The 25396-nt window shown below is 45.5% G+C and overlaps 1 protein-coding gene across 4 annotated transcripts in view; it reads left to right on the top strand.

Moving 5' to 3' along the window:
- MBNL3 (muscleblind like splicing regulator 3) overlaps nucleotides 1-25396 on the top strand; it is a 115126-nt gene that overhangs the window by 83697 nt on the left and 6033 nt on the right. For 3 of the 4 annotated variants that reach the window (XM_050965285.1, XM_050965283.1, XM_050965284.1), the window contains exons 4-7: nucleotides 11964-12164; nucleotides 13981-14217; nucleotides 19767-19917; nucleotides 22546-22581. In XM_050965285.1, coding sequence (XP_050821242.1) covers nucleotides 11964-12164; nucleotides 13981-14217; nucleotides 19767-19917; nucleotides 22546-22581 — 625 coding nt within the window. The remainder of the gene's footprint in view (nucleotides 1-11963; nucleotides 12165-13980; nucleotides 14218-19766; nucleotides 19918-22545; nucleotides 22582-25396) is intronic. The other variant, XM_050965286.1, reaches the window with a different exon arrangement.

The following is a 25396-nucleotide window of genomic DNA, read 5'->3' as shown; positions in this document are numbered from 1 at the left end:
ATGGCCCTGTGGCTCTGTGACAAGCTTTGAGAGCCCTGGGATTTTTGTAGCGGATAAAGCAGACGTGTATCCTCACAGGGACATGGATGGCGTTTTCTCCCTGGCAGGAAGATAACTTTTGTTAAACCCTTATTCCAAACAACATATTTACTCAGTGAGATCATGTTTCAGCAGGGAAACTTGGCTATTGTTCTCCTCTCTGTACGGTTGCTTGATGCGTTGGTGACACTGTACATCTTTATTAAAATTGTTTATTAAAGACAGAGCCAAATTCTGCCCTTCGAGGCGCATGCATAACTTGAGGGCAGCTTTTCGTTGATGCCCATCACCATGGTATTTGGCACTTCACAGGATTTAATGAACTTGATTAGTTGGTTAGGCCTCAACTGGAGTATTGTGTCCAGTTCTGGGCACCGCATTTCAAGAAAGATGTGGAGAAATTGGAGAGGGTCCAGAGAAGAGCAACAAGAATGATTAAAGGTCTTGAGAACATGACCTATGAAGGAAGGCTGAAGGAATTGGGTTTATTTAGTTTGGAAAAGAGAAGACTGAGAGGGGACATGATAGCAGTTTTCAGGTATCTAAAAGGGTGTCATCAGGAGGAGGGAGAAAACTTGTTCACCTTAGCCTCCAATGATAGAACAAGAAGCAATGGGCTTAAACTGCAGCAAGGGAGATTTAGGTTGGACATTAGGAAAAAGTTCCTAACTGTCAGGGTAGTTAAACACTGGAATAGATTGCCTAGGGAGGTTGTGGAATCTCCATCTCTGGAGATATTTAAGAGTAGGTTAGATAAATGTCTATTAGGGATGGTCTAGACAGTATTTGGTCCTGCCATGAGGGCAGGGGACTGGACTCGATGACCTCTCGAGGTCCCTTCCAGTCCTAGAGTCTGAGTCTATAACTTCTCACCACCACACCCTGCAATGTAGGGAAGTATTTTAGTGGTTATCCCCATTTCACAGAGGAGTAACTGAGGCACAAGGAGAGGGAATAATTTGCCCCCAGTCCCATAGGAGAGTGGAACTGAACCCAGATCTGCCGAGTCCTTGCCCCAGGAAGGTTAATTTGAAGGAGAAAGAGCCTCTGAGCGAGCTCCCCATTGACAAGACGGGCTCACGCCAAAAGAATCGCCATTCCTTAAGAAGTGCTAACAGCAGAGGACAGGTGTCCATCGAAGAAAATCCTGAATTCCCTGAAAATGTTCCTGTTTCATTCCTAGCACTTCACTCAGAGCAATGTGTCCCAAGCTGGGGTTTTCCTCCGTGGGGAGTTCCCAGTGATAAGATGTTATCATCTCAGCTACTCAGAATCGCTTTGGGATTTCCTCTTGGGAAAATTCACATCTTCCCATTATAAAATCTGTGGGCCAAATTCATCCCTAGTGTAAAGCTGTTGATTTCAGTGAAGTTACACTGAGCCTGAATTTGTTCCCTGATGTCCAGTAGATGCTTTGTTTCAGAAGTAGCCATAACTGATGAGAAACGTGCTCAGGTTTTGAACTATATTTGGGAAGATGTTATGTTTGTTCATTGCCTCCCGGAAGGTCTGCAATGAAAACTGCCCCCTTCCTTCTTTCCTTCACTCCGCTCACAAAGCTAAATTCAGTTCTCATGCTGATTCCAGCTACTCCACTTCAGGACAAGCAGGAGCGTGCCTTTTCCTTGGCCCTGGCGTTCCCAAAGAGGTTGACAATAGAGCAAACTTGGATAATTTTTCCTGTCAGATCAAGAAGGGCGAGTCCACCTGCTGGACTCAAACTAAATTCTTTAAAGCAGGAAGGATTATATTAGCTGCAACAACAGAAGAAACCCCACGTGATCCGCAAGCTGACAAACACCATGTCTGCTTCACTGGGATGTTCGCCAGAGCCTGGATTTGGTGCAGTGTATGTAAATAGCTCTAACCAATAACTGCATGTGCAGATGATCTTGCCATGACAATCCAAGCATCAAACCTCCATGACATTGAGAAAGCATTAACTGAGGACCTCCAAAATATGGAGCAATATTTCCAGAAATGGAGGTTCAAACCAAACCCTGGAAAAACAATAGTAAGTGCATTTCATCTTGATAATGAGAGTGCCAAAAACATACTGGAAGTAGCTTTCTGTGGTTAAAATGTGCAACACCATTACACTCCAACATATCTCAGAGTGAAATGTGACTGCACCTGCTCCTTCTGTGACTATCTTGAGAAGGTAGCTGCAAAGATAAAAACAAGAGGCAACATAATCCAGAAACTAGCGTGTATAACCTGGGGTGCATCAGCATCAGTGTTGCAAACATCTGTAATAACATTTATATATTCGGTAGCTGAATATTGTGCACCGGTATGGAGCAGCTTCAGCTACACACGCCTTGTGGATACCCAGCTGAATACAGTAATGTGATGTATCACCGGAACCCTTAAATCAACTCCAACACCATGGCTACCTGGCCTGTGATATTGCTCCCTCGCTGATAGGCTGAACTGCTTCAACATTCCACAAAGCTCAACGAAGCCAGGAAAACAGATGTCTTCCTATTCACCAAGACCGTGACAATCCCCCCCTGCAACGTCTCAAGTCCCGCAAGCCTTTCTGGGAACATTCGTTTAGTCTCATGCAATCAGGCTATGATCAGGAGGAGGCTTGGAAAGCAGATTGGCTAAACAAGACTTAAAAAAATAAGCACCTTGTGCCAGATCCCACACAGAAGTTTCCTGGGTTTGACCTTCCACGTCTTCTTGGTCAACTCTGAACCAAATTCGAACCAACCCTGGTAGATACGGATATCTAATGCACGAATGGAAGATCAAGGACTCCCTGGTGTGCGAGTGTGGGTCCTCACGACAGACCATCAGCCATGTCACTACCTACTGCCCAATTGATAAATATGAAGGCGGCATCACTGCAATAAACTCTGCTACTTCTGATGTAGCCATTTGGCTCGATCAGCTTCAGGTGAAATTGTAGTTGCTGCTCTACACTGGCCATACGAAAGAAGACGACCGATAACTGCACCCCCAGATGTTTTAAAGTGCAGCACCATCCTGAAAACCAGCTCTGCACAAACAGCATCCAAGACAGCAGGGTTCCTGAAATGGTGTGTCCTGTCCTAGGCTTGCATTCAGTACCAGCTCCTCTCCCCAGTCCTGATGTTCTTTATTTATTGAGCCAATGAGCATGGAGCTGCGCAGTGCCCTTGTAATGGAGTCACTCCCGAGAACAGGCCTGCGCTCTGGAGTGAAGCAGCTGCCGTAGGCTGCACACCTGCTGACATGGTGTGCGGGTGTGAGTTGGGGATTGCAAGTTTCAAGTGTAAATGTCCGGCTCTGAGGTCTCTGCAGTGATGCTGAGAAGCAAGGCGCTGTTTGGCATTTTTAACAGTTTTACAAAGTGCTCCAGACAGAGCTCTTTTTTTTACAGCAATTCAAGTTACGGCGTGAAAGGGAGTGTTCCCCCAGCACTGCGTATTTATAGCTGCCTCTGGGTATATCCCCCCAAGGAGATCAGTTGGGGGTCAAGTAAAATCTTACCCTTGGTTGTGTTTGTGTGGTATATAGTACTGAAGGCAAGTTTTGGAAGTCCAAACGAAACCATAATTGTTGGCTTCAATGAGGCTGGGGAATGGTACATCTAAAGCAAGTCGTCATCTTAGTTTGAACAGTTTGGAAGCCATTTAGGACCTAGTCTTACATCTCTCTTGCTGCCATTGATTCATTATAAATTGAGCTCTAAGTCTCGTTGAGGAAGGAGTGCAGCTGCGCCTTACTCTTTCAAACTGATGAGTAAGATGGAAGTTCCAGTTCCTAGTATTGTAACTGATTTCTCCCACGCTCATTTCTGGTAGTGTTTGTCTGCTCTGTTAGGCAAGTGACTGTCCACAAGAAGCGCAGGATTTTAGACCCAGATCCTCAGCCCTCTGCAGTATCCTTTCCAAAACTCTAGCAGAGTTAAAACTGGCTTCAGTGGCCACCCAACTTGCTAGATGAGTGTCTGCCCAGCACATACAAAGATGTCAGGCCCCATTAGCCATCGACATGGAGGTGCCAGCGGATTGGGTATGGGAACTGTCAAGACACCTGTCTTTAATTCCCACCCCAGCTCTGCCACTGAGCAGCCCTGTGGCCTTGGGCAAGTCAATTCATATCTCTCTGGGCCTTTGTTTTCCTTTTAGCCCTTCGTCTGTATGGTCCATTTAGACTGTAAGCTCTTTCAGGGTGGGACTCTCTCTTTCCTGGTGTATTTAGAGTATCTTGCACACCCATCTCAGGTACTTGTATGACACCCATCTCTGTAGTATCCAAGCTTGATACATTATCCCACTCTCCAGCCCGCAAGGAAGGGCAGCACTGTTATCCCTGCTTACAGGGGGGAACTGAGGCCCAGATGAGTGAAGGGTACAGCTACTCACAGAGCTGGATGTGTTGTTCCCAGCTTGGCTAGGCATTCTAGCTTTAACCGAGCCAACATGCTGAGAACACCAGTGTCCCCACGCTGCGGGCAGTGGGATGGGCTAAGTTCCCACCCAGGACCTTAGGATCATCCCATTGTTTGTTCCTCAGGAGCCACGCGGCTGTGTTTGGCACACTTGCTTGATCACGGCTAGTGAGCTGGTAATTACACTTCTAGCTCCACATGGAGATGCTCCCACAGGAACTCACCCAAGGCCACATGAATGGTCTGTGGAAGAGCAGAGATTTGAACCTGGCTCTCAGGCCAGTTCCCAAACTGACTTGTCCTTCCTCGCAATAGGGGCCCAATTGTGATCGGGGCCTCTCGGCCAAACCGTAATACAGTACAAATTAATAATAATAGACCTAGTGTCCTCCTGTGCAAGAACTGGAGATCATGTTTGCTGAGCAGCCAGCTGCATGAGATTTTACACTCTTGCTTTACATCACTGATGCCAGTAAACAAGGTATTCCTTGAGCCAACAGTTTTTCTTCCATTAAAAGACCATCTGTTTTCATCAGGCACAAAGTCTCTCGAGCCAGCTGCATTCATCTCCATGTGCTTAGCCTCCATGCTAAAGATCCTAGAGCTTATCTGCAACGAATCCCGCAGCATGAGGACATGCCCTCAGCATTCATTTGTAACATTTTCACATCCTGCTTTTCAATATCCTTGGTTTTGGGCGCACTACTGCAGAACCTTTTCCTGGGCAGTTTTGAGCTGTGACTGACCAATGCTGTTACTCTGCCATCTGGGCTACCCATATGTACCTGCTTAGCAGAGAACTGGCTCATTCTTCTGCCTATTGCTGCGTCTGCAGTATAGTTGCAGGCTCAGAGGCAATTCCTTTGCTCGGCTCAGTAACAAGCATTTCTGTCTTAGATGGGACTTGTTTTAGTACTGTTTATGAAAACAGCGCCTCCCCTTCACACCCACAGTGTTATGCGCCAGCCTTAGCACGTTTTCTATTAGGGAAATTCAGCACAGCTCCAAATCTGTTAGGAGAGTTAACCCTTTGCTAGGTCCAGACCAGAGTCCCACGCCAAATGCAGCATGCAGAACAGACACGGATACTGCCTGCTTGCCAGACTCCTGCTCCCATGCTGCTTTGTCCTGCCACTGGGCTCGTTCCTCCACAGTGTTTCACGCCTCAGTAAAAGCTGCACTCTAGAGTCCACAAAGGAACATTTGGCATTGAACAGCCCACAGTCCTACCGCTCTGGATGGGGTGGGCAGTGCCGTTGACTGGCTGGACAATTGAGGCTTTCTCTGTGAAGATGCATTTGTGCTGCTTTTCCCTGCTGGCACCTTGTCACTTCCTGCACTGGTTATTCCTCCCCTGGCATACACAGAGTCCTGATACTCTGATTCCAGTGATATGCCCCCGGGTCCTTTCTGGGTAAGGTAAAGCACTGCCCCTCGGGTTAGCTACGTCACCCCGTGTGTGTCAGCCGGCCAGGTTTGCTTGCCATTCCGTATTCCCGTTGCCCAAGCTGTTTGCATGTATGGCTCTGCCAGGCCATCATGCAGCCATGGTCTTTCGAGAGCCTCCTGTAAGGCTTTTATTTCATCACCCTCCTGAGACGAGGAGGTTTCTTGTGCAGTGCACATTTTGTTTTCAGTCAGCGACAGAGGAAATTTCGATTGTCTCCTTCATTCCATCTAGTTAGGTTAGCTGCTAATTTAAGCTGCTCTCCCCACTCAGTCTATTCGTGGTACGCTTCACTGAACAGCTCCCAAAGAAGCAGGGTGCCGCGTCCGCCTCCCCATCGAGAACGTCCTGCCCATCAGCTGTTTCAGCCCTGCTGTTCTTGACTTCACTGTCAGTGTGTTTATTTATTGATGAACCCACCTTGGTAGCTGCTGTCAGTTTATAGAGCCCTGACACCAGATTGTCACCGATTTCCCTTAGGTTCAGGACTTCTGGTAGTGCCCACGTGGCCTACATTTAATAACACAAATGTCTACGGGGGGCGCTGCCCCCTGCACTGCCTGCGTGGCCCTTTATAGCCTGCTGCACGACTGTGCAGCTTAGAGGGAACTTAGACGGTTGGGGCTTCTCATAAGCTTTAAAACAATCTAAAGGGAGAAGCGTTTTCAGCCTGCTGTTCGGGAGCAGTGCTGAGCGGCTCCCGTTGACGTTAGGGAGTCTGAGCTCTGTCCTTGCGTGTATTACACTGAAACTTTACCTCCTCTGGGGTCTCAGAGCTATAGGTTCCCAGAAGCTCCCAGGCCATACACTTAAGGGGCATGAGAGGCTACAGCACACAGTTACACTGCCCCTAAAACATTGCCAGCCTGTAGAAACGTCCTCGGGGCCAGATCCCGTTCCCCACACAAAGCAGACAGTGCCGTTTCCCCATCTATAAAATGCGGGTAATGATGCTTGCCTCCTTTGCGAAGCGCTTTGAGATTGACTGATGAAAAGCGCTAGATAAGAGCTTGGAAGTTAGTAGTATTAGTAATTGATCACATGAGCGAGGGAACCAGGATTAAGCTGTCACTGAGGGGCTCAAGGAGAGACGCTTTAGTCCAGGCATTTTGGAACAGTTCAGTTGTGGTGCTGAGCAGGAATTGACTGTCTTCGAGGAGTTTGTTGCATTTATGTCAGGAAGGAATCTGGCCTGGGGAGCCTGCACAGATTTCCAGGAGGATGGAATTTGGCCAGCAGAGTCTTTGGGTGCGTCTTCACTACCGGCCGTATCAGCAGGTAGCAATCGATTTCTCAGAGATCGTGATATATCGATCCCTGAACGCGCTCCTGTCGACTCCGGAACTCCTCCAACGCGAACGGCGGTAGCGGAGTCTACAGGGGGAGCCGTGGACATCGATCTCGCGCCGTGAGGACGGTAGGTAACTCAATCTAAGATACTTCGACTTCAGCTAGGTTATTCACGTAGCTGAAGTTGCATATCTTAGATCGATCCCCTCCCCTAGTGTAGACCAGCCCTTTGTTACAGGTAATGATTCAGGAGCCAGGCAATTAGGAAAGCCGTCTTTTTCACTTGCCAACTGCACTAAATCCAGACTCTTCCCCGGCCATTTTTATAGGGCATTTTTCAGGGCATTAATCACACTCACATTGACAATGGTCTGCTTCGACGTAGGTCACAAATTAAACAAATTGGTAATATCAACTGCTGTTCCAGCCAAGGACAGGATTTGTGCTGGAAGTCCAGACTGAGGGTCATTGGACAGGCTGCTGGAGAAGGCTTGCATGATGCTGGGCAGCAGTGTGCGTGGCCAGGGCTAATGACATCAGTTGCTCATTTTCATGAGCAGTAGCTGGCTGCCTGTGTCAGGGCAGGAATGGGAACTTGCAGCCGTCCAAGTGAAAATGAATGGGAAGCTTATGAGTTTCAGTCTGAGCCCTAGGACAGGGTGGGGATTTTCAGTCAGCAGCACCGGAGTGTGGAATTTATAGAAGCAGAAGCCATTGTTATGAAACCTTGAGGACTGTGCGGCTGATGCCCTCCTGAGAATTAGGTAAACCAATGTGCGTGTCACCTGCAGCAATTAAGATTCACATGTCCCATCGTACATACCCGTGTGTGTACACGTGTGTTCATGTATTTCTTCAGTCCAGCCTCGCTCTGCTGTGCTCGGGACCAGGAAGATGAGGGTTGGGCAGAGGTGATGTGACACCATCTTTGAGTTCCCCTAGTCCTGGAAAACACTGGAGGATGAACTGGGCGTGGCAGGTGCATGATGGAAGGACAGCTAGGTCAGCTCCACCCCCCTGGGAATGCTGAGTACTTTGGGGGAATCTCTGGGTAGCCGCGTAAGCCAGCTGCAAATTTGCCATTGGAGCAGTGCAAAGGGGCCATAATGGAGCAGAGAATCTGGCCCTATGTGTGGGAGAGTGAGAGAGAGAACATGATTTGGGCAAAACTGGGGATGGTGTGTCTGAATCATTTTGCCTGGGTGTTTCCCACTGCCTTATTCTAGACATGTTGGACCCCTCAGTTTTGCTTTTCCATGCAATTCCAGGAGACGGCTGTTTTTCACGTTGAGAAAATGTAATCTTCACCATGTCCGAGGCCCCTTTGCTCTGAATGCACCCGTATTTCTTTTGGAAATTAGCTGCTTTCCACTAGAGAAGGGGCCTGGTGTGAGTGAAGGATCTGCAGGAAGTCATGAGTTTTTCAGGGAACTGGGCCCATCTTCCAGTTCCTAAAGAAAGCCAAAGGCCTTTGTGGAGCGGGTGGTTTGGTGTTTCATTGGGAATATTTCACCCCACTCAGATATATTCCTTCCAGCTACTGCCATGTGTTCCAGTCCTCACTGCCTCCCCTCCCGCACCACAAGCACCTGCCCAGGGCTCCAGGCCTGCTGGCTTTCCCTGCCCTGCTCCATCCAGAAGCAGCAGTAGCAGGCAAGAGGAACATCCTTCCTTCATCTCTGAACCATGGCCTCTGTGGGGCACACCCTTGGCTCAGCTGAGGTGCAGAGTCAGCTGTAATCTTGGCTTAAAGTCTCTTCTCAAGGGTATACCCTGCCTGGGTGACATAAGAGCTTCTCCGGCACGCTCCCTCCTGGCCAGCATGGCCACTCGACTCCCAGGGGTCGTGAGCAGCTGGTGTAAAGTAGGTCAGCACTGATTGTGCACACACCTAAGCGCACACGGGCAGGAAATTTTTTGGGACACAGTGCATGAGTGTGCCCATAAAACTAGGGCTGCGTCAGGTTCCAACCCAATGCTGTTAGACCTGACCAGGTTATAAGCATCTCTTAAAAAGGATTAACAATGGAAATGCCAACAGACATTTAACAGGCACCACTGTAATTACTAATGCTTCTTAAAAATAAAGCCAGTCTGTGTGCTGCTGCCTTCCAGTGACCTGCAACGTGGTTTTGGGAGTCACATATTTCAGGACCCTCAAAGAATTTTTCTAACAACAGAAGATATAATGTGGCTGGGAGCCACAGAGAATTGAAATAGGAAAGAAAGTGATTTATTAAAGGGCTGAGTGCTGAAATCGCAAGGGTGTAATATTTAAAATCTCCCATCCACTTTGATGGTCTTTGATCAGGCCCCAATGTGGTATGGACCCAAAGGAGGAAAACTGGAAGCATCTCTTGGAGAGAGAGGATTTTTTAGCTCTGCCAGATTGACAATGTCTGCTTCACTGATTTAGCATCCTGTCTCGACTCATTCTGACACACACAGCGGGATGTATTTGGGAAATGGCCGTGCACACCTAACCCTACCATGGTCCTAGAGACAAGTAAGATGCTGCTGGCTGTCACCACAACTCTGCAAAAGTGGAGTCATTCTAGATTGCTGTTAAATCAAGAACGTAGGATGTCCTTGGGCTGACATTACCTCGGTCAAAGGAGAGTAGATAATAAATTCCAATTCACAACAGTCAAGTGTTTGCTAGTATGTGAAAGTGCTAGTGTGAGGGAACTGGCAAGAAACAAAATATACCCATGTAGGTTTTCCAAAATCGGCACAATCGAAAGAATTTTGGGTGTAAAAAAGTAAACATAAACCCGTGTGCCTGTGTGTGCATGCGCGCGCATGTCTGTGTGCACGAGCATGTGTCTATGTATTTGTGTGCGCATGTCTGTGCATGAGCGTGTGTCTGTGCCTGTGCCTGTACCTGTCCGTGCGCATGAGCGTGTGTCTGTGTGCAGGCACTTGTGATTTTCTTGCAGTAGGCTTGTTTTCATTGCTCAGCAGTGAGTCTAGCTGCCTGCAGTAGAATTGGAGATTTGCTAGTGTGTAAATAGGGTTTTGTCATAACCAAAATTGTACATTGAAGGCAACTGATGTCATGGAGAAGGATAATGATGATGATGGTGAGCCCCCATGCTCACCTCAGTCTGGGCCTGATCCAAAGCCCATAGAAATCTATAGATTCTCATTGCCTTCTACAGGCTTTGCGTCAGGCCTACTGTGCATGCAGCTTCTTTCTGTATCAGTTGACATTTTTCACAGATCAGGAGTGAGATCTGGCCTGACCATTGTTTTGAGGCAGCACTAATTCATGTGTTGCTGCTTCAGCTACATAGGCACTGAACTGCAGCTGTAGTGGAGAGATTCATTTGCAGTTGAGGGAAATCTGAAGGCTACCATAACTGGATCTAGTATCGGTTATTGGGTTTAGTGTGGGGGTGCTGAATGGCACCGTGGCCTGTGGTATACAGGAGCTCAGACTAGGTGATCAAGTGTTCCCTTCTGGCCTTAAATTCCATCACTTCTGTGACTTCGACATTCTCCAGTAGAAGCTTTGACTGCTAAGACAGCAATGGTGGACAGTCTTGTGTTCAGCACAGTAGCATCTTCCTTCCCGGAGCACATTACAAAGGCATATAAAATGACTACACACACACACACACATATCATCTCATCCATTCCTGAGAGTGTCACTTCTGGCCTGAAACAGCAGTGGTTCCCCAATGCACAGCAATCGTTTAGGGACCTGATCTGACAAAGCCCATAAACATATAGAATTATAAAAGTGGAGGGCTGGATGGGAGCTCAAGAGATCATCTAGTCCAGTTCCTAGCCCCTTGCTTAATATTAAACACATCAAAAGTCCCATTGAGTTCAGTGGGACTATTCACATGCTTAAAGTAAAGCACCTGCTTAAGTGCTTTGCTAGATCTGGGCCAAAAGAGAGAGTGAAAATTCTCTTATCCAACTGACGTTGCTGGGGGAGTTGCCAAGATGGAAACTGGCCAGGACACTTGGATAACAACTCAGCTGCTCTTACCAAACTGCCATGGGATCTTTAATGACCACGTGTAGTCCAGGCTCAAGAGCTTTGTTTTATGTCTTATCCAGAACATGACACCTCTAGTATCCCAGTACCTCCTAATGTCATACTGGGGCACTGGTTTAGTTCTGGCTCAGAGAGAAGAGTACCACCTACCAAGTCAGCTGGATGTTCTTTAGTCATTTCTCTTCCAAATACTGAACCTACCTGATCTTGCCGACTTTGGGAGATCTGACGAGATCGTGGCACAAGGTGACTTAGCTGTAGGGTTAGTGAGCCTCATGTAATGGTCTTCTCATTCAGCCAGGTCCAGTACAGTGCCAGATATGTGTGCCAATAATAGGTTCAGTGTGAGGGGCATAGATGTTGGTAATGATGTGGATCCCAACTTGCAGGATGCTTAGCATATTATAGGAATGGGCCCATAGTGGGGTCAGGTAAAGGAGAAATTCTTTTGGGAGAAACCAGTTGGAAGTGAGATGACTGATTAATTTGTGCCTGCTCTGATTGCTGGCCTGCATTCTTAATGGTGTCGTTTAAACTATAAAGATCATCGATACTCTTTGTTCTTACAAATGAAGAAGTCTTTTGTTTAGAATGTGTCACGTACATGTGAGTCAATAGAAACAAATGGATCACAAGTAAGTGACAGTAAATTAATAAACTGAAAAGCAAAGCATTTTGTTGTTGCTAACCACGCTGTCTACAAGGATTTCCAGTTTTACAAACTAGACTTTGACTGCCATAATCCATGACCGAGCATTGTGGTAACACATTTCTTTTCTTTTTCTTACATGCAGACTACGTTTCCTGTGACTCCATCACTTGCAACTAGTCCCACCATGGCTTTTAGTCCCTACCTAAGTCATGTTTCTCCTGGGATGGGCTTGGTTCCTGCAGAACTTTTACCAAATACGCCTGTCTTGGTTTCCGGGAATCCTACTGTTACAGTACCGGGAGGCTCTGTTGCTCAGAAGCTGATGCGTACAGATAAACTGGAGGTATGTGGATTGTAAAACACAGTATTGTGGAAGGGGATTTAAGGGGCACATTGGCCAAAATTCTGCTCCCCATTGCAGCAGTGTAAATCCAGAACAGCATTGTGGCCTTCAATGCCCAGGTGTCAGTCTAGGCAGAATCTGACCTGCTTTTTTTGCAAGGCAAGCTATTTTGAGAGCCTTGCTCTGAGTTAAGAAGTTTTTAAGTTGTTGGTGCTGTCACACCCTGCAACAGGTTGTTCATTGTGGGCCCAAGCTGAAGTCACTGGAGGGTTGTAAGCTTGATCTCTCCCTTGATTTCAATGCGCTTTGGGGGCAGGCCCTACCTTTCTCTGTTAGGTCACAATTCGATAAAATCACTTTCTGTGAGTGTTTCACATCTAAGCCTGGCAAGTGTATGGGTGACCTCACCTAAGGCAGAACTTTCTTTAGCAATGAGTTACGTTAGACGTGCTTCGAATAAGAACCTGGACAGAAGGTGACAGCCTCTTCCCTCTTTTCAAGGTGGGCTCAATCCAGTTCTTGTTGAAGTCGATGCAAAGACTCTTGCTGAGTTCCAGGGAAGTTGGATCAGGCCCTATGCGAATGGCACTTGCTGAGGTCACAGTGTTAGTTTTGGTTCCCTTCAGACTTACAGTGTCACACTTCTAGGGAGGCCAGGTTGGGTGGGGAGGAGGTTGGTGGTCGTGGAGTTTAAGTATAATATTGAATAAACATTTTGAGCATAAAGGTGCCTTTTCCAGTAAGACAGCTCCCGTCAGTGTAGTCAGTGTTTATGTAGGCGGCACCCCAGGAAGTGTTAATACTGTATGTGTATTGAAAACCTAAAGAAGGGTTGAGTTTAGATAGAAAGTACATTTTAGGAACTAAGGGCTGATGGCCCAAATTCCAAGGCAGCCACAAACATTGGTGTAACTTATCTCTCAGGATGTCAGTGTAAAAAATGTGACTCAGATCCTTCAGCTGCCACCCTTCTTTGTCTTCCACCTTTACATCCTCTGTGGGACTGCTTTTCCTGCTCCGGTCCTTCTGACCCGTCCCTAAGCATGTAAATGACACCACTAGCATCAGGACATCTGAATTTTGACCCGATTATATCAGTTAGCGATTTTTCTAAATGCCCCAGATCAAGGAAACCTTGAAGATCCATTTTACAGAAATGTGGCTCTTTGCCTTTGACATTTTGTTATTCATATAAAGTCTAAGGAGTGGCTTGTCCTTCACTAAGATGGCAATTCTGTCCGTGGCTTCAGAGCACATTACAGGGTTTTAACTCATTGATATCAGATGCATTGTCATGTAACTGGTGGGTCAGAGTTTTCTGGGAAAAATAATCAGCTCATTCTTAGGCAGGACTTGTTGCAAATGTTAGTAGCTTACTCTTTGTACATTAAATGTATTCCTTGAGAGAGTGGTTTTCTGCTGAATATTTTTAAACTCAGATCTCAGTAAGGCAGAAATGGCAGCAATATTAAAATATAATGTAGCTTAAAGGTAGGGGTAAAATTCTAGCCCCTGGACGTTAATGCCAAAACTCCCATTGACTTCAGTGGAGCCAAGATTTGCTCTGGGAAGTATAAATTCTGCACGTGTCCAGTTCCACGCTTCCTGTTACCATTGTTAATATTGTAAATCGCCCAGATCATGATTCTGCACCTGGACTGGGGGGGGGGAATAGCACTGTCAAGGGTTGAAGGGTGCAGAATCAGAACCACAGCTCTGCTGAGTGCAATGCAACCCACTCGACTCCACTCCTGGTTGAACATGCTGAGAGAAGGCTAACTCAGTGCCGTGCTCAACTGTGTGGCTTTCTTTTCAGGTTTGCCGAGAGTTTCAGCGTGGAAATTGCACTCGTGGTGAGAATGATTGCCGTTACGCTCACCCCATAGATATTGCGATGATAGACACAAATGAAAACACTGTTACAGTTTGCATGGATTACATCAAAGGCCGATGCTCTAGGGAGAAATGCAAGTACTTTCATCCCCCTGCACACCTGCAAGCCAAAATCAAGGCAGCTCAACACCAGGTGAACCAGACAGCTGCAACTGCAATGGTAAGGGCACGACCTGCCGTATCAAACCATAGAGCCAGTATGAAATGATTTTATATATGCAGGAGGTAGAAAAGAGATGCCAAGTATTTGGAACTGTCTAAGTGATGAGCTGAGAGTGTGTCCATCTCTCCATCCCTTCATTGTAATCAGTGTAGCATGATGCATCGTATCTCATTGTTTGGGGATGTGATGGCAAAGCACATGGTCTTCCGACGTGACATTATGGAGTGAAATGCATCAAATGTTAATGCAACGTCACTAACAATGAACACAAACTTTTCTCTGTGCGTGCCTTGGCTACCATTTTAGTCTGAATAGCGTGCAAGGCAAATTTGATTACAAACTGAATGGGTAATATACATGCCCCATTCAAGTCAATGGCAAAACTGTTGACTTCAGTGGAGCCAGAAGTTCATCTGCTTATTCTAGAAAATGAAGCAGCATTGTGCTGTTACTAAGGTTCGGTCCTGTGAGGCGATGATTCCCTCAAGTCAAAGGGAGATTGAAGATGCTCTGTAGCTAGAAGGAGGTGCTCAGTACCAGGCAGAATCAAGCCCTGAGTGCATTTTAATTGGAGTCTTTGCATCCCAAAGCAGCATAGTGATAAATAAAGGTCTAAAAACAAGCCAAGGGAGCTTTAGTACTCATGGGCCTGGGGTAAATGGATGCAGCTCTGTTCCCTTCAGTGGCGCTGCATCCATTTACACATCTGAGGGTACGGTACCATAAGTACATTTCAAAAGGTAGCAAAGCCCAGTTGCAGAAGTGAGGTAGTGTGTCTGAAGGAGGAGTTATTGCTATTGTACATTCTTGTATGGATAATTAATATTGAAAAAGGATTCTTACTTCTTTCGCTGATATAGAAATGCTAGTGAATTAAGACTAATTGCCTTTTGTGGAGCAACTTTCCCTGCAGATAGCAAGAGAGGGTACTTTTCATTCATGATGAAACATAATGCAAAAACTGGAAGCAATTATCCTTCAGGCACTAAGAAATATTACGTTTGTGCCCTGGATTATATAAATAAAACAGCTGTCCTCTAGTAGAATCCATGGAAAGATGTATATGAGGAACCAATTTCTATTACAGTATTTATCTGCCCCACACAGTTTATTTGTAAAAAGGGAAGGGAGTAGCAATTCTTCATTATTATTTTTGTTGTTGAAAGAACAGCTCTACTTCACTCAGATCTTTTGACAGGGAAATGTAAACTCGTGCTTTTTTTACAAAATGAAGCTTTACTTTTTACTAGTTACCTAGGACACTTATACTAAATTAAAGCCAATGCATGTTTTATTCATGCTGCTGGCTCCTGTCATAAAAGTAATTAACCCTATTTGTATGCCATTAATTAGTACCTTTAAAATATTTATTGATTGCTTTTTTCAACACACTCACTACCAAAACGGTTTCCATTATTCATTCACTTTTGGAGGTTTGATGCATTTCATGTGTCTGGTGAGGATAGTAATTTAAAAAAGAAAAGAATGGCTTCTGAGCTTTCCTCAAGAATCGCATCTGATGCAAAGCATCTGAACAAGCCCCTGTCAAGTAGATTGTGGATCCATTCATCTCCTAAAAGCTCAGGAAGATCATCTGAAGGGCCCATCCTGCAGGCTCTTATTGCACACGTAACTTTACTCACTTGGGGCCTGATCCAACTCCCTGAAGTCAGTGGGATTTGGATCAGGCCATTGGGCCCCAATTCAGAAAAGCACTTGAGCATGTGCCGGAGCACCCTTCCTGAGCAGACACGCCTTCATTGCCACGAGCAGTCCCCACTGCCTCACGTGTGCTGTGTCGCTGCAGATCCAAGCTCTGAGTCTGGCGTGCCGAGCCATATCATTGAGTAACGCATGAAAAACATGGTTTAAAAAAAAAACAGCTCCACCAGCTAATTCTCAAGTAACTATAGGCTGATATATCGTGAACTGCAGTGAAATTAGTTTAGGTCAAATGCTTTCTGTGATGTGTGAGGGGATTGCTTTTTCCTTAAAGATTGCCAAGAGGAAAAAGCTGATTAATAGTCCGATTAACTGTAGCGAACTCCCCATGTTGTGCATGACCAGTCTTTGTAATATATTGTATAATGCATTCATTTTTTTTTCTCTTCACCTATCCACAACGTTGCTCTCCTTTTGACGCACCTTTGCTTGCTGGTTTTTGTTGTTGTGCTTGAAACCCCCCTTTGGCCCATTGCCATCATGTGCTCGCTGCCTGCTAATTAAGACTCAGCCAGCTGTCAGATCACTGAAGCGACCCCTCGAGGCAACCTTTGACCTGGTACTTGGACCTTTCACCTTCTTGCTTTGCATGTGACCATCTTAGACTGCATGAATACCTGTTCATTGGTTACTTTGTGTTGCGCCATGAGGAGACTGCCCATCCTGAGCTGAAATGTTACAACGTTCTTTCAGACCTGACAGTCCGTGCCAAAGCGAGGCATTTCTCCATGTAGGCTTTTGGAAATGATTCATGATCTAGACTTTTCTTCAGGAAACCCAGATGCTTTTCTGGAGCCATTTAATTATCACACTGTTTTTAATCAGCCTGTTTTCAAACACCAGCATCTGTGGCATTGTGAAACACGGGGCATAGTAGGATGTCTTTCACCCCTCAGTTCTGAAAGGCATTGATTGTGTCAGAGAACCCTGGGAGTACAGTATAAATAGGCTTGGCAGAATTCTGTCACTTTGTGTTTTATCATTTCGAAGGATAATACTGATGTTATTTTTAAGCATTTTTTTTCAACGTTTATCAATTTAAATTTGGACAGTTACACACAATTATAGGTTTTAAGCTTTTTAAAAATTTTTATTTAAATTTTCAGTTTCAGGAAATTATGGAGGGCAGTTTCAGACAATAGGAAGATCAGACAATAATTATTTAATGACAGTGGACACTGAGATTCAAAAAAGTTATAGTTTTAAAACTGCTAGAACACAAATTGCTAACATCACGTCACAATTACAAGTAAATAGCCTTAAATCAAACCCTCATATGTTCTTAAGCAGCATTTTTCCTACTTTTGCTCAAATGCAAATTTCAATTGTTCTCAGTGGAAATATTTTTTCATTCGTGTATGTGTGTGTGTGTTTATGGTGAACTCACGACTTACCAACAATTACCGATTAAAAATCCAGTCCTTCCAAGCCTATATATGGAGACACCATTCAAGCCACTCTTGTCATGTGTCCAGCAGCCTTATCATTAGAAACACCAACAGTGAGGGCTTTATTTAAGCATTGCCAGTTGTTTCAGGCTGAGGTTATTTTTTGCTGTACGTGGGCTTATGACAGGATGTTAATTTTTCTAGTGATTTTTTTAATCTATTCAGTCCTGTTGAGATTTTCCAAAAACTTGTGATTTCCATCCACCCCCTTTGAGATACTGTTTTACCCACTTCTTCCCCAAAGCTCGGCAGGGAGTGGCCATGACAGCCTAGGAAAAGAAACCACTTCTGGGGGAGGAGTGGAAATGTTTACCACTGAAGGAAACGGGAAACTCACCGGTCACTGCTATTTTTTGCTAGTAATTATAATCCTTAAAAGGACACACTGAAGAAGACAGGGGCCAGATCTAGGACCTGCTCCAAAGCCCATTGACATCGCTGGGAAGGCTCCCACAGATTTCCATGGGAGTTGGTTCTGGTCAGTGGTTGAGCAGTTAATCTAGAGGTTGAGAGATTAACACATTTGTTTAAACCCTCTATTGGGTGAATGTTTTACAACAGAGGTGTAATTTTTAGGACAAGGACCCTTTAAGACTTCATATTTTTGTTTAAATGGCCAATAGAATTCCCTGTCAGAACATTGAATAACACACACAATAGCTACCTGGGAAATCTTGTTAGGGCACCAGCTTCCAGAACACTTGCTGTCTCTAAAACTGACCAGCTAAGTCTAGAGAGATACTTGTCCAAATTCTGCCCTCGGATGCACGCAGGCTTCAGTGGGAGTGGTGTGCTTATCTGAGAGCAGTTTTTGCAAGTAGAATTGCTTCTGGTAAATTGATTGCACTAAAACAAAAACCATAACAAAAATACCCCTGGAAACACGGGCATAAGGAAGTCACGTATTACCTGGAGGTAACTGGTTTGACATTTCTCAGATGCGCAGTCTCCTGTAGCTGTTTAAAACTTACGTGAAACCTGTTTCTGTACAGCGACAAACCGTTGGAAGTTTTAGTGGATAGAGTCTACTGTATATTTCCGTTGTTCGTGCCATTTATCAGCTGCTTTCCTTCTCTCTCTTCTGGTGTCGCCTTAACCCTTTGGTAGCTAAAGCTCTTTGTGCTTCGGAACCTTGACTTGCATTCATTTGAGGAAATAGGAGTGATCGAAACAGAGAATCCTATTTGCCAGCCATTGCTTTGCTGCGTTCCATCAGCCAGGCAGAAACTACCTGATCCTATATGGCTTCCACTTGCCTGAGTTCTCAATGAAGTCAAGGGGAACTTACATGCAGAAGGATTGTAGGGGTAACAGGAAAGGCTGCCTTTCCTATCACAACATGGGGAGGAAATGAAATTCTCTCCCTTGCTACAATGAAAAGCTGTAAATCGTTAGCAATGTTCCTTGTTTCCTAAGAACTTGGCTTACAGCTGTGTTGTTGAGACACACTTTATGAAGGATGAGTAGCTTACCAAGAAAAGCTCCTGAGCTAGGTTAAAGCTTTCTCCCAAGTCTGATCATGAAACAGGTTTGACTGAGTGGAGGTGCTGTAATGTGATCGAACAAAAGGAGATGATTTGCTGCTTAGGAAGGCAAACCCCAGCCTTGTCACTTGACATGTTCCATATAAACTGACAGCAAGAAATATTTATATTCTAAAGAACATAAAAACGTGAAGGGCTGATTCCTTTGTCACTTACACTACTGTAAATAAGGAGTAACTCTGCTGAAGTCAAGGTCACTACTAGAGGTGTACAGCTGTTGTAAGTGAAAGGAGAATCAGGCCCAATATTAAGTATTGTTCATCATCTCTAGTAACGAGTAGAAACCCAGGCATATAACTGGCAGCTACTACCACTTTGCCACCCTAATACAAATATAATCTACATGTAAATATGCTCACACACATAGGCAGATACTTAAACAAACATTAGCAGAGGCAAGCATCTCATTTTTTCTGTTGCATTGTTGCTTATGCCAATCTTCTCATTTTAAATTGCTGTCTGCTATGTTTCTCTTAGCTGATATTTTTAAAATACTTGTTGCCTGCAACTGCTTTTTGTTGTGTCCTGCCCAAATGACTTCCTTCTTTTTTCTGTGTGCATAAATCAATCCAGTTGAAAAGCTTCCTTAGCATTCCTAGTGCTCTTATTTTTGGACCCTTTCTTCTTGTCTTTACTAACTGCTTACCTAGTAAACCTGTGACTTTACCTACTACTTTACCGTGACTAGCTGCTCTTCTGTTTGTTGTCTTGCTATGTTGATACAGTTGCAGGAGATTTGCAGGCCAGGCTCCCGTAATATTTATTGCATGCTTTGTCTAATTTTGTTTTCCCTTTTTTTGCTACTTGTCTTTAACAAATCCCTCATCCACAGGCCCTGCCGCCTGGTGCACTTCAACCTTTACCAAAGAGGCCAGCACTTGAAAAAAACAATGGTGCCACCACAGTCTTTAACCCAAGCGTTTTCCACTACCAACAGGCTCTAGCTAACATGCAGTTGCAACAGCCTACATTTATCCCTACAGGTAAGTTCTCTTGTCACTTTTTCCATTGTTTTTTCTGATACAAGAAATGTTCTCCTAAAGCTTGACTTAACGAGTGGATTACAGAATGTATACAAAACAGAAGTGTGTGGTGTTTCTTTTACAAAAGCCACGGAATGTTAAAGTTGTTTGACTTTTTCTTTCACCTCCTACAATTCAGAGCTTCATACTTTTAAAGGTACCTTCTTGGTCGTTCTTTTTGTAATCAAAGGAGGAAGAATGGCCACATGTTTCTCTTATTCATACTTCTTGTTGCTCTTCTTTATTGTTCAGTTGGTGAATCCCAAACTGCTTCCTGGACTCTTGGGTAGCACTATCAGGTCACTTTAACGTATTTTGTATCCCTCTCTAGAAAAATATCACGTCCCTTTTAAAACTGCAGGTGTTTATCTAATCCACCCAATGTTTGTGATTACAGCTCAGTGACTCTAAACTTCTAGCTGCCCCAATGTTTAAAGAGGAAATGGCTTATTTTAATACATGTAAATTACATACATCCTTTCTTGAAGGCATATGTTTCCCTCTTGCCAATTTTTTGGCCTAAGCTTTTTAAAAGCAGTTTAACTCTCAAGCTTTTATTCTGCCTTTCAAGTCTCCAGATAAAACAGAAAGACGCAGTTCAGTTATTCGTATATAAATAAAGATATTGACTGGGGTAGGGGAGTATAAGACTTCCAACTAGCCAGTTAAGTTATTATTCACGGCTGATTTGGGAACATTCTTGATTTTAATATTATTTTCCTTGCCAAAGCATCGTAGAATTTGCAGCTAGTTTTTTTTTTTAACACCGAATGCCTCATTCACCTGCCCAATGATATTTACAGAAATACACAAAAGCACCCCTCTGACAGCACCTTTGAAATTAATCCATGGTGGGCCTGTGCCCGTCCCAGATGAAGTTGGTGGTAAAACTCCTCAGAGCCAGACAGCCCGGTTTGGGAGAGCAATAGGAGATCAGGTCTGCCTTCCACAGGAAGTTTCTGCTGTCAAGCTAGACGATCAAACCTGGATTCCCGAAACCTAAACCCTTTTTCATGCATGTTCTCGATTTTGGCTAATAAAGGAAGGAGGCTGACAACTTTTGGCAAAGAGAAGATGGAATATTCACACGTTAAATAAAAATAATCAGATTTCAGGAATGGATAAGACTTGTTCTTCCAGTTCAGTAGCTGTTCATGTTGACAGACAGAGATCAAGTGGAAAGCAGCACTAATCGTACTCTGCAAAGTACCATTTGCAGTGTCGGGCTGACCTCACAGCAGCTCCTTTAGAAGCCAAAGGATATATCCCTTCCGCTAGGGTATATGGTTTGTCTGGTCCCTGAAGTGCCTCTTATCAGACAGCACTGAGAATTTCTTAACAGACCACATCACTCAGCCCGGCTCCATGTCTCAGCTTCCTGAGACACGGTGACCACAATCTACATAGCGAGGCGTATTAGTGGCGTTAGGACAATAACAACAGCTTTTGCTGCAAACTCTTATGGCCATATCATGCCTTTCACCCATGCAGGCTCAACTCCCATTAATGACAATGGAGTCACACATGCACCGGATGCACAGTAGGGCTATTTCCTGGCACCTGCTAGTATCTGGGGACTTTAGCATTGGTCTGACCAGACCAAATCATCAACCAGACAACAAGTGTGTTTGGTTTTTTTAAAGCAAATCCATTAAATGCAGATTTCTTTGATGCTCCAGAAAACTGAAGAGTCCACCTTAGCCATCAAAATATTCCCACCCCACACTGTTGCACTATATGTTGTTTTTCCATAGGGCTGCAGCCTCTCACCACATCACATGAACATACATCATCACTGCAACCCAGCAATTTGGCCTCTGCTTTTATGAAGTCAGCTCCATTCAGACACAACCAGTCTCTGGGTTGGAGGATGACAGCCAGGCAGACTGTGCCAGCATGAGGCCGGGCGAAATGTTTGCTTTGATTAGTTTTTCCTGTGTCAGTTACACAGTGATCAGGTGCACAGTTGATCGTTTAGGGGGCTGCATGAGGGAAGCCACCGCATAAGTCTGACATAGCACCGCTGTTAGAGCTGTGTCAAGACCAGACAAACTGCCTCTTTCAGCTTAATAGAGACTTTAAACCAACACCACCTGCTTGCAGAGTAACCTCTTAGCCTGTCCTTCTGGCTTGCCCATCTTACAACAGACAAAGACTTCAGAAGGTGCAGTTCTTGCAGGTGAAACGCTATTGCCTCTAATATGATCAATTTGTATATTTGCAAAGTGATGTGTTAATTGTGCTAAAATATCCATTCTCCCCTCCCCCCAAAGAAATTGACATGCTTGATAGTAAATAATCCAGACTGTCCCCAACTCTCATGGTGCAGCTCATCACCTAATTCCGAGAGGGGGAGGGGAAATACATTGTCTGCCCAAGAATCCAAGAATGATTTTGGTTTGCTGTGATCTTAAAACTGAGTTTAAAATATCTGTGTATCAGTATGAGAATCTGTTTTTGCATGTGCTTTAATACTGAATGCTGCAAAGAGAACACCTGCTTTGAGTTAAAGTTATTTCTAACACTAACGCGTCACTAATGAAATATCCCTTTTGTTCATCTTTCCACGCTTCACTGCATGGTGTGCAGGGTCAGTACTGTGCATGACACCCACTGCAAGCGTTGGTAGGTTTCTCTACACAAACTTCTCAACTTTCCCTAACCTGAAAGAGACAGCGAGTTACTGTGCGTCCGTGAGAACGTGGGTGGATGAGTGGTGTGATTGACCTATCCAGTCGTCTTGATGGCTCAGATGGTTGTATCCCTTTAATTTCTGTGCAACGCGGTAATTCATGTGACTAACAAAAGGATCTGCTTTACGCACAAGTATCTTTGTGGCCTGAATTTGGCCATGCAGTGAAAGGGAATGGCCATGGGATGATTTTTGTGGTTTGACTATCGGGCATCCAGCACGTTGTAGGCTGGATTTGAGTCACGCCTCTGAGAATGTTTAATCTTACGTATCACTGATTTTTTGAAAAAATAATATTGTTCTAATAGAGATGCACTTAGGCCCAGCCCCTCAGCTGCCGTAAATTTGCATGACTCTGTAAGTCAGCAGAGCTGTGCTGGTTTGCACCAGTGGAGATCTGCCTCTTAAATATGCTGCTGAGGAAATGGCCTGTGTGCTGTGCAGACCCCCAAACCCATGACTGAACCCCACCCAAGAAGGAAATGCTAAGGAGGAGCTGCTGTCAGTGCTGGAACTCAGTTGTTCAGGTTCAGAATGTGGTGACCCATATACCCAGTGGAATTGTGCCCGGTTCATAGTAAGAATCAGAAGTTGTTGTGCAAACCGTAAGAGGAATCTCCTCACTCACCCTCCCATCTGCAGTAGCTGGATGTAGCAGGTAGGTTAAGGATGGACATTCGAACTTCACTCTGGGATGGAGCTAGACTAGAAACAGTCCAGTGCTCTCAGACCATACCATTGGGGAGGGGTGGAGCCATACTAAAACAGGTCGGGCAGGGGCGGGAGTGATCTGAAAGCCTATTAGCAGAAATGGGTTAAGAGCTATTGCTTTCCTACCCAGTTGGCCATAACACTCTGTGATGGCCATGACTTTCAGAGCTCTCTACACCTGCAGGTTGCCAGACTGTGGAGCCAGGTGCTGGTTCTAGCATTGACTAACTTCCAGAAGAGTTGGGCAACCAGATCCCATGGATGTGATGGGCTCTGTTGCTTCATGTACTGTTCCAGGCTGAAGCGAGAGCGGTGCAGGGAGAACGCAGACTCACACCCGGCTGGACGGCTTCCAAGCACAAAGGCCTGGTGGAATGCCCATCTCCTGGGCGCTGGGCCCGATTCTCCTCTCTCTCAGAAATGACTGACTTCAATGCACTTACCGCCCACTCAGGCTGTCCTGAGAGCAGTATCAGGCCCTGTAACTCACCCTTGCTCTGGGGAATGAAGTTGGGAGCCTGCTAACGGGGTCCCTGTCAGACAGCTGGGGAAGAAAACATATGGGACGTTACCCTAAAAGAGTGTGTGTTCCTTGGTTCACAGCTCTTCCAGTCAGCAGTCTACAGGGCTTGATCAAAGGCCCAGCTTCGGAGTGTGCCCTCTCCATGTCCTAATGCACACTTCCAGTCGCTGGGTGCGGGGTCCTTTACCCCACCCCAATGCCGGGTACGGGCCCTGCCCCATCCACCACCAGTGACCGTGTGCAGGACCCTCCCTGTGTCCCACCCACCCCGCCCCCCCAGTCACTGGGTGCAGACCCTCCCTGATCCCCGTCCCCCCATTGCCAGGTGAAAGGCCATCCTCATTCCCCATCCCCCCAGTCACTGGGTGGAGCACCCACCCCAGTCCCTAACCCGCACCATTAGACCCCAAGACTGTTTATATAACTGCAGCTAGGGCAGAAGACTGATCTAAAGCCCTTCCAGCATCTCCCCCAGGGCTGTGCAGGGAGCCTGTGACACTGTTAGGGTCTAACAGAAAATCACATACACAACCATAGTCTGTATCTGTGTAAGCAGAGCTGCTGGCAGCTAGCAATCCACAGCAGAGAGGCTGGGATCAGGACCGACTGGTGCACAGCATTATCAGTGCCTGCTGGCAAGCTCTTAACGGAAATCCCCTTTGCTGATTTAAATGTATACTAAACTCACCTGAATATCCCTAAGCCAATGTAGGGCCAGTTGGAACGGGTCTCTCCTCCATCAGGTGCTTGTCTAATTCTCGCTGATGCTAATGGGGCTCTGGCATGAGAAGCCAGGGTTGAGCAGATCTTCATGCTCATCGCACGTTTGCAAGAGCAGTCGTAGCTCGTAAAGTCCCCACCAGTTCCTCAGGAAGCAGCCGTCTCCCTTCCTCTCTAAAGTGCTGTCCATTGGAATGCGATCTGCATGTGTTGGCAGTGCTTCCTTGAACTGCTGTGTGATGTAAAAGCAAAGCTTTCTGAGTCTGACAGAAAGATCACAGATCTCTACTGTGTGTCATGGTTGACTATAGAATTACTATCAATTTCTCATTTCGAGGGCTATTTCTGTTGAGGTGTATTGTAAATATTTGGAATTATTTTTTCCCTCCTCACCCCAAGAGGGAATTTTGCCAGTCCTTTAGACCTATATAGAAAGAAAACATGGTGAACATGTACGTACAGCGACAGGTGGCCAGTCCCTCATTCACAGTGCCATCAGCTCTGTTCTGTACTCGGGGAGGGCCCTGTTGTAGAGAGGGGAGGGAATATTTTTAAAAGGATGTTGCAGCTGCTAGCCATGTTACCCAGTGGGATCGTAGCTGTAATATGTGCCATGACGACAAGGTCTTGTTGGAAAATTTGCTATGAAGTGCACCATGTACTTTTAATTCATAATCGGGGGCAAACTTTCAAAGCCGGCTGGGATGGGTGCACTCGCCAAAATGCACCCACAAAAGGAACTTGTATTCGCTGCGTGCCTAACCACCCACATGCACGCAGTGACATGAGTGTTT

The sequence above is a fragment of the Gopherus flavomarginatus genome, chromosome 8 (assembly GCF_025201925.1).
Source record: "Gopherus flavomarginatus isolate rGopFla2 chromosome 8, rGopFla2.mat.asm, whole genome shotgun sequence".
In the NCBI taxonomy this organism is placed as follows: domain Eukaryota; kingdom Metazoa; phylum Chordata; order Testudines; family Testudinidae; genus Gopherus; species Gopherus flavomarginatus.
The sequence above is the reverse complement of the archived record's forward strand: the minus strand, read 5'-3'. Positions and strand labels throughout refer to the sequence as shown.